Raw genomic sequence first — 16,161 nt, 5'->3', positions numbered from 1 at the left:
AAGATTAAATAAAAAACATGAATCAGCTATTACTAGTAAGGTGTAAATGCTACTCAAGTATGAGTTTGATTTTTTGTAATTATTAGATAGCAACAGCTGCCGACAAGTAACATAACCACGGGTTTGACAAAACATATAATTTGCTGGAATGTGCGTAACTTGGGTACTTCCTATGCATCTCGTTCGTAGTGGCACATCAATCCTGCCGAAGAAAGTTATGAGAATGTGTGAGTGTTGACACTGACAGAACAATGAACAGTTGCTATCAGACATATCAGAGTGATCAAGGCACTCACAAATATCTGCACGCCTCTTTTGGCAAGGCCATAAGGCTTGTTCGGATATTTTTGCACGCCCCCGGCCGCTGAGATACATCTGATGGCGACTAAGGGCATTTTCAGAATTTTCGTCACAAAACTGTCAGCGAGTTAATTTTTGTTAACAACTTACGCTAATTGGTGAGACCCAAATTCTGAGAATGCCCCTAAACATGTTGGTTTAAATTTGGACTCGCAACTCAGACTCGTAAACATTTAAGAAGACCATTTATATCAGCGGTTTCTGGGGGTACAATTGGTATTTTATGGGGATGATAAACTAATCAAAGATAGCAAAGACCTTTCACAATTAATATTATAAAACCAGAGATGGGACAACTGAGCGTCATTCTAACAACTTTGGGTTAAAACTATAAATGATTATAAAAAAAATGATAATGTTCCTAAAAGTACATATCTTAAGCTAGAAAGTCAATTGGTACTACTTTAAAATATGTCTTTTTATACTTCCGAAAAATCAGTTTTTTCGGAAGACGTTTTCAAATTTCGTAGTGGAATAGCGCGTTTAGAATCGTGATTGTGCTGTTAAAAATGTTATTTGGGGTAATAAATGATCACAATCCTATTTGTTATATCCTGTACGAGTTAGCTAATACTTTGACATTTTAAGATTTACTTGAAATGGTGGATAAATAACCTTCCGTATCCTCCCCATTTTTTCGATAAAAAGAGGTTTACATTATGTATTTTTCCTGCGATTCCTGCATTTTTTGTAACTCTTAAATAATATTATCCTAAACTAGAACTTCTTATTGACCTATAAAAAAAAATCATACATATAAGACATACCTTTCTGTCGATAGATATGTTTGTAAAACACCTAAAATTCGAATAAAAGACACTGTGCTAACGCGAGCCCGCTCAGTCTGCGCCGAGCGCTCGAAGACAACGGACCTGCGTTTGATCGTCCGGCGCACCTAGCTTTCGTAAGCAGCGCGATAGTTCCGAGAAGTGCCGTAAACTGCGACTAAACAAATCTTGATCCTTTTTACACCTTATGCAATTTTAGCATTCGACATGCTTTTCATATGATTTTGGATTTTAAGTTATACGTGAAGTTTGTTGAGAGTTTGAATTATTATTATATTTTGGGACCAGGATGAGGTTCTGGTTCTCATGATGATGGAGTCAGGCAGGAGATGTTCAACAGAACTGCTATTCTACTTATCATAACTCCACCATGTTTGGGCTCATTAGATTTGGGCTGATGAGCACCATCGATCTAGATGAGGTCCAAGGTCTCATGATGGAGTCAGGAGGTGGTCAACAGAACTGCTATTCTCCTCATCATAACCCCATCATGTTTGGGCTCATTAGATTTGGGCTGACGAGCACCATCGAACTAGATGAGGTCCAAGGTCTCATGACGGGGTCAGGAGGTGGCCAACAGAACTGCTATTCTCCTCATCATAACCCCATCATGTTCGGGCTCATTAGATTTGGGCTGACGAGCACCATCGAACTAGATGAGGTCCAAGGTCTCATGATGGAGTCAGGAGGTGGTCAACAGAACTGCTATTCTCCTCATCATAACCCCATCATGTTTGGGCTCATTAGATTTGGGCTGACGAGCACCATCGAACTAGATGAGGTCCAGGGTCTCATGATGGAGTCAGGAGGTGGTCAACAGAACTGCTATTCTCCTCATCATAACCCCATCATGTTTGGGCTCATTAGATTTGGGCTGACGAGCACCATCGAACTAGATGAGGTCCAAGGTCTCATGACGGGGTCAGGAGGTGGCCAACAGAACTGCTATTCTCCTCATCATAACCCCATCATGTTCGGGCTCATTAGATTTGGGCTGACGAGCACCATCGAACTAGATGAGGTCCAAGGTCTCATGATGGAGTCAGGAGGTGGTCAACAGAACTGCTATTCTCCTCATCATAACCCCATCATGTTTGGACTCATTAGATTTGGGCTGACGAGCACCATCGAACTAGATGAGGTCCAGGGTCTCATGATGGAGTCAGGAGGTGGCCAACAGAACTGCTATTCTCCTCATCATAACCCCATCATGTTCGGGCTCATTAGATTTGGGCTGACGAGCACCATCGAACTAGACGAGGTCCAAGTTCTCATGATGGAGTCAGGAGGTGGTCAACAGAACTGCTATTCTCCTCATCATAACCCCATCATGTTTGGGCTCATTATAAATATGTGGAAGGTCGTTAATAATAATAAATGTTTTATTAGGGTACCCCTACATGTAAAGAGGGGACAGATATTTTTTTTTTATCTACTACTTTTTTTTATCTGTATTCATATACATTCAATAATTTTTTTTTAATCGGTCCAGTAACAACGGAGATATCGAGGAACAAAGATAAAAAAATTAAAAAAATAAATAAACATACAGACGAATTGAGAACCTCGCCTCAAATCTCTCAGATTTGAGGCGACGGTTAAAAAGTGACACATCATGAGCAGTTCCAATGCACCAAATGTCACTGTTCTGGACGTAAGTGCATGCTGTTCTTATAAAAATATGAAAGTCACTATAACTGTGATAATTTCCGAAAATATTAATATTATCAAAAAACGATCTTAGTAAACCCTTAGACTTATATTGACCGGGATATAGACCGTGATTACCTTTTTGATTTTTGTCGAGCTCCCGATATTTCGACGCAGTTGCATGCATCATGATCACGGAAAACTGACGAAGGCGGGTGGATGTTAAAGTTGTATAGACAGCGCGCGATCTACCCTCCTTCGCGCGCGTTTGCTGCGTTCACTTTCAGCGTTACCACTGGTCGCGTTCACACTCGATGGTCTGTCCAAACACACTACACTCACAGTGTCACTACGTTTGTTCAATTCTGACTTCACCGGCCAAAGAAGCCATTCAGAGAAGCCATTGAAATTCACAAATATAAAAATTTCAATCGTGAGGATGGCTTCAAACTATCTAATGTATGGAATCCAGTGATTTGTTTGTGTAAAAAACCGGTGAAGTCAGAATTGAACAAACGTAGTGACACTGTGAGTGTAGTGTGTTTGGACAGACCATCGAGTGTGAACGCGACCAGTGGTAACGCTGAAAGTGAACGCAGCCGACGCGCGCGAAGGAGGGTAGATCGCGCGCTGTCTATACAACTTTAACATCCACCCGCCTTCGTCAGTTTTCCGTGATCATGATGCATGCAACTGCGTCGAAATATCGGGAGCTCGACAAAAATCAAAAAGGTAATCACGGTCTATATCCCGGTCAATATAAGTCTAATGAAAATAACCGTGAATCATTCAAAACTCTTAGTAAACCCTTATTCATTTTTAAATACCTATCCAAAAATATATCACACGTTGGGGTTGGAATGAAAAAAAAAATTGCAACAGCCCCCACTTTACATGTAGGGGGTACCCTAATAAAACATTTTTTTCCATTTTTTATTTTTGCACTTTGTTGACGTGATTGATATACATATTGTTACTAAATTTCAGCTTTCTAGTGCTTACGGCTACTGAGATTATCCGCGGACGGACGGACGGACGGACGGACGGACGGACGGACGGACGGACGGATGGATGGACAGACAGACATGGCGAAACTATAAGAGTTCCTAGTTGACTACGGAACCCTAAAAAACAGAAATCACTATTAAACTATTCTCTAATTTCAAGTTCCTAACTAAAATTTTCCTAATAAAAAAAAACAAATTGATCCCGCTACAAACTTTCACCCCCTTTTTCCCTCTACTAGGGGTGTAAATTTTCATAATCGATTCTTATCTCTTCGAAATTTTGTTAATGCAATCTATACAAATTTCGACTTTCTAGCTTTCGTAGTTTCGGCTCAGCGGTGTTGGTTGTTGAATCAATCAATTAGGAAACCTGAATTTATATATGTACATGTAGACTTTAAATTTTCCGAAAACGTCATAAAAATACATAACTCTTCTGTACTGACTGTTTGTGCCAAAATAAAGGAAAAAAAAACAAATGACGCCTACTGTCCGATCTCTGGTAATAACGGAGCGGAGGACAGGTAAAATCAGGTTTCCTAGTCATTCAAAAAGGTTAACAACTTGACAGCACTGAAAATATTTGGAACCATTACATACACGCAAAAGAATCTTCTCGAATGACAATATTGGTTGAATTATCTAATGAAAGGCGCGATAAGATACCGATATCGATAAATCGATTGCATTATCTCGCGGCGTGACATATCGATTAAACGCCGACGCCTCTGAGGTTGTCTATTGTTTGCCCGACAGTCATTTAACATAATATTCATTTGCCCGAATCTAACTTGCCTGAATTTCATTTGCCCGAATGATTTGTTTACCATAAAAATCATATGACATACTCGTTGTTTATCCGAATATTACCTTCCATAATCATACAATGCCATACTATTTGTTAGCCATATTATTAAGTGCAATAATATGGTTTCATAGAACATTCAAACGCCATAAGCAATTATTGCCATATTAATTGTTGCCCATATTATTACCTAACCTAACCTACTTTCTGATAGCAGTTTCATTTTCCAGGGGTCACAGTTCTAACCTAACCTACTTTTCCAGCAGTTTCATTCTCCAGGGGGTCACAGTTCTAACCTAACCTAACCTACTTTCTGATAGCAGTTTCATTTTCCAGGGGTCGCAGTTCTAACCTAACCTAACCTACTGTCTGATAGTATTTTCATTTTCCGGGGGGTCACAGTTCTAACCTAGCCTAACCTACTTTTCAAGCAGTTTCCTTTTCCAGAGGTTCACAGTTCTAACCTAACCTAACCTACTTTCTGATAGCAGTTTCATTTTCCAGGGGTCACAGTTCTAACCTAACCTAACCTACTTTCTGATAGCAGTTTCATTCTCTAGTCCTTCTAGTACCTATTATAGTAGTTTTCGATTCTGCCAAAGCACATTATGGAAATTGACTTTTCTGGAATGCTAATTTGTATGACAAATGATGGTATGGAATGTGGTAATTACGGATTTCGATGATTCTGACAAATGACATTATGGAAACTGACTTTATGGGAAACAAAGTTTCTGGCACTAGATTAATATAGTAAACAATGATTATGGCATAAGATGTTATGAGAAACAATATTATGATTGTTGAATAGGATGGCAAATAAAATTATGGCAAATGAAATTCTGGCAAATGGGGGTATCCCGTTATCCGGAGTACAAAGGTGTTTTGGTCCTCGTATTGTTTGAACTAGCAATACTTGAGTTGAGATACGTTTTAATTTTTAATGTCCTCAGATGATTTTGTGCGTGATAAGAGAGGGTTGAATTTTCAATGGGTTTTAATTTTTGATTAAAAGCTCTATGGGCCAAAATCAATGAAAACTGTAGGTTAAACACTAAAAAAGGTGTAATCAATTCACAAGGATTGATTGCAACATAATACCTTAATTTTAAATTTATATTTATATTGAAGGGATTTACCCTCAATGACACAAACAAAATGGCTTAAAGAGCCAAAAGAGGGTCAATTCTGTATTTATTTAAATATCTAACTAACCTAACCACATCCATCCGCGACATAGTGGACCGATTTTCATGAAACATGGTTAAGAAAACTCCCGATTAATTCCGCTTTCAAACAAAAAAAAACCTAAATCAAAATCGGGAGCTACGCCACGGCCATTGACACAGACAGACACACACAAACAGCCAGACAGACAGACACGTCAAACTTATAACACCCCGTCGTCGTTTTTGTGTCGGGGGTTGAAAATACAGACAATAGTCGCCATCAAATATACCACACGATGCTTAGACATATCTGAATCAGCTATCATCAAGGCACAGCGCGTGGTCAGATAAGTTTGAGCACTTCAGTCGCTCCGGTATGTCTATAGCGACTTCATAAGCCGATATTACAGAAGCCTAGCACATGATGGCCGCGAGAGTATGTCGCCGCGAGACAGATGACACGTCTTCTTCTAACTGTATTAATGACATAAGGACATCTCGCGGCGATCTGACAAAACTCTCCATGCTTTCATCATTGATTGACAAAACACGCAATGACAAAAAATGACAGTATACAACGAGATGGAATCATTATAAGGCACTTTCATATCGCACCTTCGCAACCAAAGAGTAACAACAAATAAATACTAACACATTCAAATTGAACCTTATTAAATAATAATAAAGTTGTAAAAGTCAATGAGCGAAACACGATTTTGGTAAGTTCATTAGCCTTCAACAATAGGCCGAGAGCCGATCGGCGAAAGTGATTTAGTTACATTAGATAATCTATAATAGATATTATAAATAGGCAGGAGAGCACTTGATGAAAGTAAACGTGACGACTATTTGTTTTGTGGATAAGTCAGTCAGTTGGTATTGAATTTGTCGGACGTGACGAACAATCAAAACAAGGCAAGGCTTACTTTTTCTACGAGTGGGAGGAGTATGTAATTGTAGTTTATCTTACTCCAATGGTGGGCTGGTGGCAATGAGGCTTATATGAACTGAGTTAGTTGTACTACCTACATTGAGGAAAAACTGATGAAGCCTTTAAGTGGCCAAGGTCGGCACCCGAGTCTTCAGCTTACGCGGCAAGACCTCTAGGCCTCTGGCCCACTCGCTCGGACCTGGAGGGCGATTTTTGAATCTCGCATACGGGATTTTGTCACTAAAATACCGGTTGAAAACGGTGACTTGCTTATTATTTTCAGTGTCAATTTTCTGAATTCGAACGCGTGAGACTCAAAAATCGGCCCGCTGTACCGAATTCACGAGAACATTAAATCTTTGTAAGTAAGTCTTCTTTGTAAGTGCAGTAGCTGCTTATACGTAGCATACAGTAGTGGAGCAGCGATTCGGGAATTTACTGTAAACACCATTAAAAAAAATTCAAAAATCGTATAAAGACATATAAAGTTGTTCTTCGATAGAATAGGCCTTTTGCTACCAAGCCTTCCATTTATTAAAAAAAAATGCTTTCTTTGTTAAATAAATCTATTAAAGAACATAATGGACGAGGTTCTATCGAGTTTTTGTAACATATAATTGCTGACACCCACGTTTGGCCTAGTCTCCGCGATTCTCTTAATCGCTCCTTGCTATTCTTGACTATGGCATATAAACCAATACGGAATTAATCAGTGTTTACAAACATAACAACTTCACAACACTAATATGTTTTGAAAACAAACATGTCGTAACAATTAAGTCTTTGATCAACGACCATCTTTGACGTTTAAGTTCAGATTTCGGAACTTAGTTTAGACTTGTGGAAAATTATGCATATAATGGTTAATTATTTGTAATAGTAATATTGTTTCAAGCTTATGTGTATTTCTTGCGGTTGCCATGACAATTTTAGCTGCTCTGCGAGTAAATTGAATCTATAGATTTTTCTACAAGATATCGACCGGGAATCGAGCTGAATAAACGTTAGTATAAAACTTGTCATGAAAGGGATTTAGTCCATTTGGATGGACAGATACAGTTGTTGTAACTGTGTAATGCATCCCTTTCCATACTGACGGATCTGACCAGCCATGAAAGGGATAGCAATATGTGTTGTAGTGTGGCTATTAGTATAGTGTAGTAGTTACTGTCAGCTTACGCCCACAAAGGCCGAAAAGCACGGTGTGCGTTTATGCGTTACCGTGGGCATTGCCCAAGGCGCAGGCTATTCGGCCCGATCATCAATATAGTCAAAGATTTTGGCCGTGACATAATTTGTACACAAAAACTGACGCAACTACACGACCTTGAAGATTCACATTAGGAACTGAGATGCGGTTGACCGGAGTTGAAGATTCTAAAGCCGTTCATTAAGAGAGAACTGAGATGAACTGCTATAGTTGATTTTAAACTGAACGGCTTTAGAGTCGGATCAGATCGAGGTTAATGTAAGTTAAGTTTAACCCTACGATCCGGTCCGAAATCGATATAAAGGCTGATTGTACATCGGAATAAAACCATAGCTACCTAGCACCTACCATACGAAAATGTAAGTCGGAAATTAAGCATTATCAAATAACTAAATCACGAACACGGCCTATAAGTTGATTCTTTGTCGTATCCTATACCTAAAAGGTCCTTTCGCTATAGAAAAACACATTTTTCTAATTAATTAACCCAGACGATCATCATTGGGCCAGTCGCATAGCATGCTATAAAAATGTTTATATTTAAAATATGTTCATGCTATATTCACTTACCGTCTACGTAACTTATGTAGGTAATAATAATAAATGAACAGTATAAACAACAATTAATGCAACCATTATAATATGTATAAGCATGCAGCATTATCACATGCGGTTTACCCGGTTTACATTAGGTATGTCAATATCTAATAAGGTATTTAAAATTGGTTATATATCTCAGCTATTTTTTTACTTAAAATTGCTCGTAAAAGAGCTTTGTGCTATGGAGGATTAATAGCAAATATAATAGTTTTGAAATGTTTCTTCCTAAAAACACATACAGCGTTTATCCTAAATTATAACACGCAAAAATTCAATATTCAAACTGCAATTGTGTGTTATTTGCCTCCAAATACACATCCCGGACGCCTGACGATTCAGTAGATATCACATAGGTAGACATACCAATGCAGTTTAATATAGTTATCAAACAACACTTCTTTATGCTCACGAATAGTCGACTGCCCTATTAGCAAATGCAACGGAAACCCTGCATACTTGTTCACCCTCCATAAACCGTAATCCAATGGATCCAGAACCTTAGAACATACACGGTGAAATAAAAAGAACAATTCAAACTTTGCATAGTGACTTTTGAGGGCATAATGAACTAGATTTACTAATATGGGACTAATCACAGAAAAGAACAATTCATGGTATGAAATAAATAAAGTCTACTGAAAATAGTAACTTTGGATGGCTTATCTCCTGCTTATAAAAAAAAAAAGTTAAAAAAAAAACGAAAAAAAAAACGAAAAAATTTTTTTTTGTATGAAAACGCACCCAAAATCAAATATTGTCTAGGGCCCGTACCAGTTGCAGTCGGGACGTCTATAAAGCCCCTTATAGTTTTTTTTTAATTGGCTTTGATGTTATGTCACAATTAGAAATTAAAAAAGAGGACTTTGCCGGCCTTGGCCTGCAAGGTTTATGAAATTCCATTATCTATCAATCGTCCTAGGACCTGCAACGTAACTTCGCTGCCAATTATAAGGCACATAACATCAATATTTCATACCATGTTTGAGAAAATAGTATTTTTTGCTCTGAGAGACTAATGATGAAAACGCAAAATTGGCTGTTTTATACATTTCAACTGATACATGATACTCATGATACAGCTCATTTCTATGGAACAGCTAATGATTTTTTCGTGATTTCAGCATTGGTCCCGTTATAAAAGTTGTTCATTATGACCTCAAAAGTCACTATGAAAATTTGCACGTTTTTTTCACCCTGTGTTTATAAAAGACAGCAATTATGCCATAACAACAAATAAATAAAACGGACAGTCGGAACGGTCGTACCAACTGCATACGCCTTACACAGCGGTCCATTGAAGACCACACCGAAACAATGTAAAGTCCGGGTCGGGTCGGTGAAAGTGGCCGGCCCGATGCTTGTATCTTGAATATTTAGAAGCCGATGAGTAAACTGTCATTTAAAATTTTAATATCGACCTTTGAACTCAAATTTTGTCTTTGCTGTTTCAATGACATCGTTTCAGTGTGGTCTAATTCGAAATGTGACATAGTAAAATACAGGTTTTTGTAGTGATTGGTTTAATGGTTTAAGATTAGTAACCGAGAAAACAAAGATCCTAAAATACTTTTTATAAACTATTGACAGGCGTGCAGCCTGCTTGACCAATAATAGGATAAGATCTGATATTAAAATGTCTAACCCTCGTCTATAATTTGCTTCTCACAATCACAGGAAAGAGCATCTATAGAGTTCTAAGCTTACTAGCATGAAGGTGCCCCGACATTATCTCGCTTGTGAGTTAAAACTATTCGTCCTTATCTAATACATAAATACCTACAGTTTTAAAAAGATGTATTTTAGCAACGCTCCAATACACTAGCAACTGAAAACCTAAGGGTTTCCCCAAACCTATCGACGCGGAATCGGCTCCGATTCTAGGTTTGGGAAGACCCTTATAGTTCCTCAGCTTTCAGGTATTTTGCAAACCCAACCTAAATCATTCAGATAAAGCAGATTACCGATAATTACACCAGATAAAGTACTGAACGCATAAAAACGTATTGCCGTCGATCCACATTTCGCGCGATGCTTCGCAAGCCTGTCGTCATGCGCCAAGGCTGTACCGGCGCACGAACTTGGCGTATGCACTTTCACGCTTGGGTACGTAGCCAAATGCACAAACACTCACGATAATACCTGTTCGTAGCTATCTATCTCTATCGCACTTGCGTAGTGGCGCGACAGAGCCAGACTGCGTTTCGATCGGCGTCTAGCGTCAACGATTGTCATTCGGCTAGGCCGCCTGTTATGTTGCGTGCATGAAATGTGCTTGTGGGGCCGCCCTCACTTCATTAGGGACTGGGCTTTACCATTTAGTAAAAGTAACAAATATACGATGACTTTAGGAAAAATATATTAATCTCCTGGACTCTTCGTATAAAAAAATATGGCTCCTAGTTTGGTTAAGGTTTAAGGTTAACCTGCAGACTTGGCAATAAGAACGTTTTATCCCTTAGCTGCATAATTAGGTGCTCAACGTACCCAAGTACTTATTATAGAGTACCTACTCGTAACTATGAAAACAGCGTAAGTATTCCGAATGAAACCTCAGAAAAATTCAAGCTACTGCAAGGTATACCAAAGCATCATGTTTCATTTGGATATGGAAAACCATAGTTTAGGTATTTAGTCGATATTTGTAGTTTTCTAAATTACTCTACCCTATCAATGTTATCCTAATACCTAAGTTAACTATTAATACCTTCCTTTTACTATCCTTTTGTAGGAAAAGAAGCTTAATCTACCCTTGTAAGAGTGTTCCTTTGACACAGTTGCCTTTTGTAGCAATCTAAGTTTAAGCCCCTTTTAAAATGAAAGCCATGTCTCCCAAATTGTTATTTGTTTGCAATTTTATTTAATAATTGCATTAATAATTTCAAATTACCAAAATGTCCAGAATGAACCCCGAAATAATAAGCTACTTACAATACCTACAATATTAACTACCGCATTCTGAAAGTAGCAATAAAAACTCGAGTGCAATTTTTTACTAATTATTGTTTCCTTTCTTACAAATACTTTCTTGACCTCAAAAAGTATCTTCTTTTATTTAGTAGTCTTAATTAGTACTTAAACGTAAAGTACTAAGTAAAATTCGTATAACGGATTTCCTGTGCATTTGCATGTTCAGTTAATTTTTATCGGCAATCGTTAAATCGTAAATATGCAAGTGTAGATATCGGTAAAAGAGGTATAATAATCAATACGAACATTGTGAAAAAAGTGGTAATGAACATAAAATACTTTTGCCAATCTTTTGGGCACTTCTACTGGACTGGCTACGGTACAGTATCAGGAATAAATAGTCTAACGTCTAGAAGAGAGATGCCTGTCTGACAAAGGTGCAGATCCGACAGGGAATGAACATCAACCAATAGAATCGACTCTGCTTCGCTGGATTGCAAGATTGATTCCCGCACGTCTTCTCATTTCCACCGCTGTGACCTTACTGTCGAAAGGGAATTTCAACGACGCGTCCGTTTAGCAACTTCTTTTGTTTCTTACACACAAGAATAGGAAAAAGAAAACTCACCCTCTCGCACGGCGGCGGCGGTGCCGGCGCGTCTATCTCCGTGTATATGCATAGCGTAGACTTCCTGGACAGCGAGTCGCTGGCCAGGCTGCTCGAACTCGACCCCGTTGAGAACTTCATCTTGGATTAGGTGACCTCCTGCACCCGGCTGCGGTGTGGCCGGCACATCCCACAGGTCCTGGGTGCACAGAATGCCCGACTGCGTGCGGTCAGGGTGTTGGCGGTGTGTGGTCAGCGCGGAAGTCTATATGTCAGCCTGGAACAATGGAGAGTTAGGTTATCGGAGTGTCTGTCAGATCGTGTACATCAGGATCTTTGTAAAAGGTGATATCGCAGATTATGCAAGAAGTAAGTATACTCGTATCTATATTTTCGAACACTGAAATAGCTGTTGTTATTTAAGTGTGCTTCCAAACTTTACCAATGCCGTTGAATAATGTTTAGTCCAATTTTTTTTCAAGTAATTTAAAAAATATTTTTGAAATACTAATAAAAAGCTCTTTCATTTATTTGATATGAATTACACGTCCGTCTTTGGGTCACAGGTTAACATATGTGTGCCAAATTTCAAGTTAATCGGTTCAGTAGTTTTGGAGAAAATTGGCTGTGACAGACGGACAGACAAACGCACGAGCGATCCTATAAAGGTTGCGGTTTTCCTTTTTGAGGTACGGAACCTCAAAAATTGCATTATGGGCAGTCCCAGTCTCCCACACAGCTAGAATTATTATTTCAAATTGGCCCATCAGTAAGCTAAGATGGACTCAACCAAGTTGTTTCTTCTATCGTTTTTTCGATCGATTGTTAAGAAATAGCATCTCGTAATTTTCTTCAACGGAAATTCAATTGCCAATATCTTAATGGATCTCATTATCATAGAATCTATATCACTATCATAATTGTATAGTCCTTGGTTTCGAAACAAAAAGTGGATCAATGTTGTTGCAAATATCGTTGTGAAACCGGGCCTAGGAAAACTCTAATATATTCATATAATCAATGGCTGAATTCTTACTAAATTGTTCGACTATAGTTATTTGTTTTACAAGGGGGCAAAGTAGTTGTTTAACCGCACGTGCCAATATTGATACCTGAGCAAGCGAAAGATTCCAATATTGAACCGCGAGCGTAGCGAGTGGTTCAAAAAGTGGAATCTTGAGCGTTGCGAGGGTATCAAGGCACGAAGGTTAAACAAACTTTGCCACCGAGTGAAACACAAAATTTTTCACCACACCAACACGAACAAAATACTGACTATAAAAGATCAAAATAAATCAAATCCATCAATTTATTCAATATTTATGATTCAAAATCATCATTTATAGGTAAAATCTAGCAGCCAGATTAAGACATAGAGTTAAAATTTGTATGAAATTACTTTGCCCCCTTGTGGATAAAATGCAATTTTGCTATCTGTTTTCGAATAGCAAAGAAAGCCTTTACCAGTTGGTGTGGTGAAAATTATGTTTTAAACATGACATACGAGTACTAATGTGAAGAAATAATAACGAATCAACGCCCGACTATAAAGTTTTGTATTCCCAATGAAATATCTCCTATTGAAGATAGACAAATAATATTTTTTTCTAATAGAGTACGTTATAACGATCACGGAAATGTGGCTCTTTTACGCGCAAAGAAAGGCATTTCACCTCATCTGCCATTATTAAATTTCACAAACGTCATTTCGGGCAATTAATAAAAGATAATTAATAAATAATACGAAATAAAAAATAAAAGAGCCACCTTTCCGTGATCGTTATCATGCATTATATCAGAAATAGTTATTTGTTATACAAGGGGGCAAAGTTGTATTTTAACGCCGAGTGTGGAATTGAAAAACGAGCAAGTGAAAGGATTCCATAGTTGAACCACGAGCGAAGCGAGTGGTTCGAGAATAGAATCCTGAACTTGCGAGTTTTTTAACACACGAGAAGTAAAATACATTTGCACTCGAGTGTAACACAAAACTTTTCCCCTCACTATAGCGAGGAAACTACAACGCAAAAAATGCGTTTATCACTGCTTCCAGTAGTTCCACAGGTGGTAAATAAATCTTTATTACTAGATTCACCTACTTTTATCAATTTTAAAGCAGTTAATTTGACTTTATTCAAGGTCAAATTACTTTACCCACTAGTGGATAAAATGCTGTTTTACCCGCTGGTATTAAAGGACAAAACACGCGTTTCCGAGCTAGTAAGGGGAAAAATATATTATTTGCCAATCTTCAAAAAAACTTTACCTACCCAATTCAACTCGTGTAATATACATCATTGGCCACATACTTTTTGTTACTCATTCTTGACCTTACCGTTTTGAACAAATTAAGGCTACAATTAAAAAAGGTATTCAACTTGAATAAGTACCATAAATAGACAAATATCTGACGTAATAACGAATTAAAAAAACTCGTGCAGGCTTGCAATGAGTCAGAGCCAAGTTTACCTTGAGAGAGAAAATTCTTACTGATACCAACCGGCACGCAATTTTAATAGTTATTTGTTATACAAGGGGGCAAAGTTGTATTTTAACGCCGAGTGTGGAATTGAAAAACGAGCAAGTGAAAGGATTCTATAGTTGAACCACGAGCGAAGCGAGTGGTTCGAGAATAGAATCCTGAAAGTTTTTTAAACTAGTAAAATACATTGCACCCGAGTGTAACACAAAACTTTTCCCCTCACTATAGCGAGGAAACTACAACGCAAAAAATGCGTTTATCACTGCTTCCAATAGTTCCACAGGTGGTAAATCATCTTTATTACTAGATTCGCCCACTTTTATCAATTTTAAAGCAGTTAATTTGACTTTATTCAAGGTCAAATTACTTTACCCACTAGTGGATAAAATGCGTTTTTACCCGCCGGTATTAAAGGACAAAACACGTGTTTCCGAGCTAGTGAGGGGAAAACTATATTATTCGAGTGCCAAGCTTTATTGTGTAGTAATCTGATGTACGTGGCCATGCGATAACTGTTATACAATTGGCAGTGTTTTTTTCTGAGATTTGTAATGGTGAACAGCCGATGACCCCTTCGCAGATCGCACTGGCCGAATACAGTAGAAGAAAATAATTTATAAGAAAAACAAAATTGAAGTTCGATGTGCTTTTGTTCTGTGCTCGCTTGAAACTAAATTGATAGAGTATTTTGATTTTCGAACACAAAGTGGAGGCTAGTGTGATGCCGTCGTAGACAACGTAGGAATCATGTGACTTTATTTACTTATCTTAGAGAATAATGTTTTCATGTAGGGACGTGTATTGATAATTCGCAGACTAATGTAACTACTTTGGCGAGTAAACAATGTAAACAATAAAAATGGTGTGACCATACTACAAATACAAATTACACTATAAGATAAAGGTACCAATTTGAAACACACCTGCATAATGATGATATCCATACTTTTGAATATTTTCAGAATTTGAAGTTACTTGCGGCCAAACCACGCACACAGGCGATAAATAAATTAAAAAAAAATGTTTTACTATCTAGCAACACTGAATAAATTGTCTGCGCAGAAGCTCATATCACATTCATAAACGCGAGAATTGTATTGTATTTTTTACTCGGCCGGCCTTCGGGTAACAAAGGAAAGTGTGCTTTAACAAAGACGGTATTCGAGGTACAAAGGTATTCGTTCGCTGGTGGGAAAAACCACATGTTGCGATATTTTGACGATAGGGTTTATTTACTTACACGTGGAGTAGGTATAGTTATTTATGTGATTGGTGCATAATGTCTAATTAATTATCTACAGTTGCATACATAATTTTATCTACATCCAAATAATAAGTTTTCTACAATTATGTACGGATATAGTCTTAATTCAGGTCAGGGGTAAATAGCAACTAGTGATAGACTGTTTTTACTTTTAAAAAGTTCGATATTTGAAACGAAACAATTACTGATCGACTGAGTGCTTTGATGTTGTAACTGTGTGCGATAAGTTTTCGTGTCTCCAAAAAAAAAATGTAATGAGATTTAAAATATTATTTATTTGCCACCAATCTATCCCACTGCTGTGCGTATTGTACCTAAATTGGTAAATATATGTATACGCATAACAAAAAACAGCAAGAGCGTGTCTTAAATTAAAAATAG

General features: G+C 37.8%; 1 protein-coding gene across 1 annotated transcript in view; it reads right to left on the bottom strand.

The window, feature by feature from the left end:
- LOC125241289 (putative uncharacterized protein DDB_G0277255) overlaps positions 1-16,161 on the bottom strand; it is a 68,840-nt gene that overhangs the window by 24,203 nt on the left and 28,476 nt on the right. The window contains exon 2 of the mRNA XM_048149688.1: positions 12,056-12,311. Coding sequence (XP_048005645.1) covers positions 12,056-12,175 — 120 coding nt within the window. The 5' untranslated portion in view covers positions 12,176-12,311. The remainder of the gene's footprint in view (positions 1-12,055; positions 12,312-16,161) is intronic.

This window comes from Leguminivora glycinivorella, chromosome Z, assembly GCF_023078275.1.
Source record: "Leguminivora glycinivorella isolate SPB_JAAS2020 chromosome Z, LegGlyc_1.1, whole genome shotgun sequence".
Taxonomy (NCBI): domain Eukaryota; kingdom Metazoa; phylum Arthropoda; class Insecta; order Lepidoptera; family Tortricidae; genus Leguminivora; species Leguminivora glycinivorella.
Note: the sequence above shows the minus strand (reverse complement) of the source record. Positions and strands in the feature narration are given on the sequence as shown.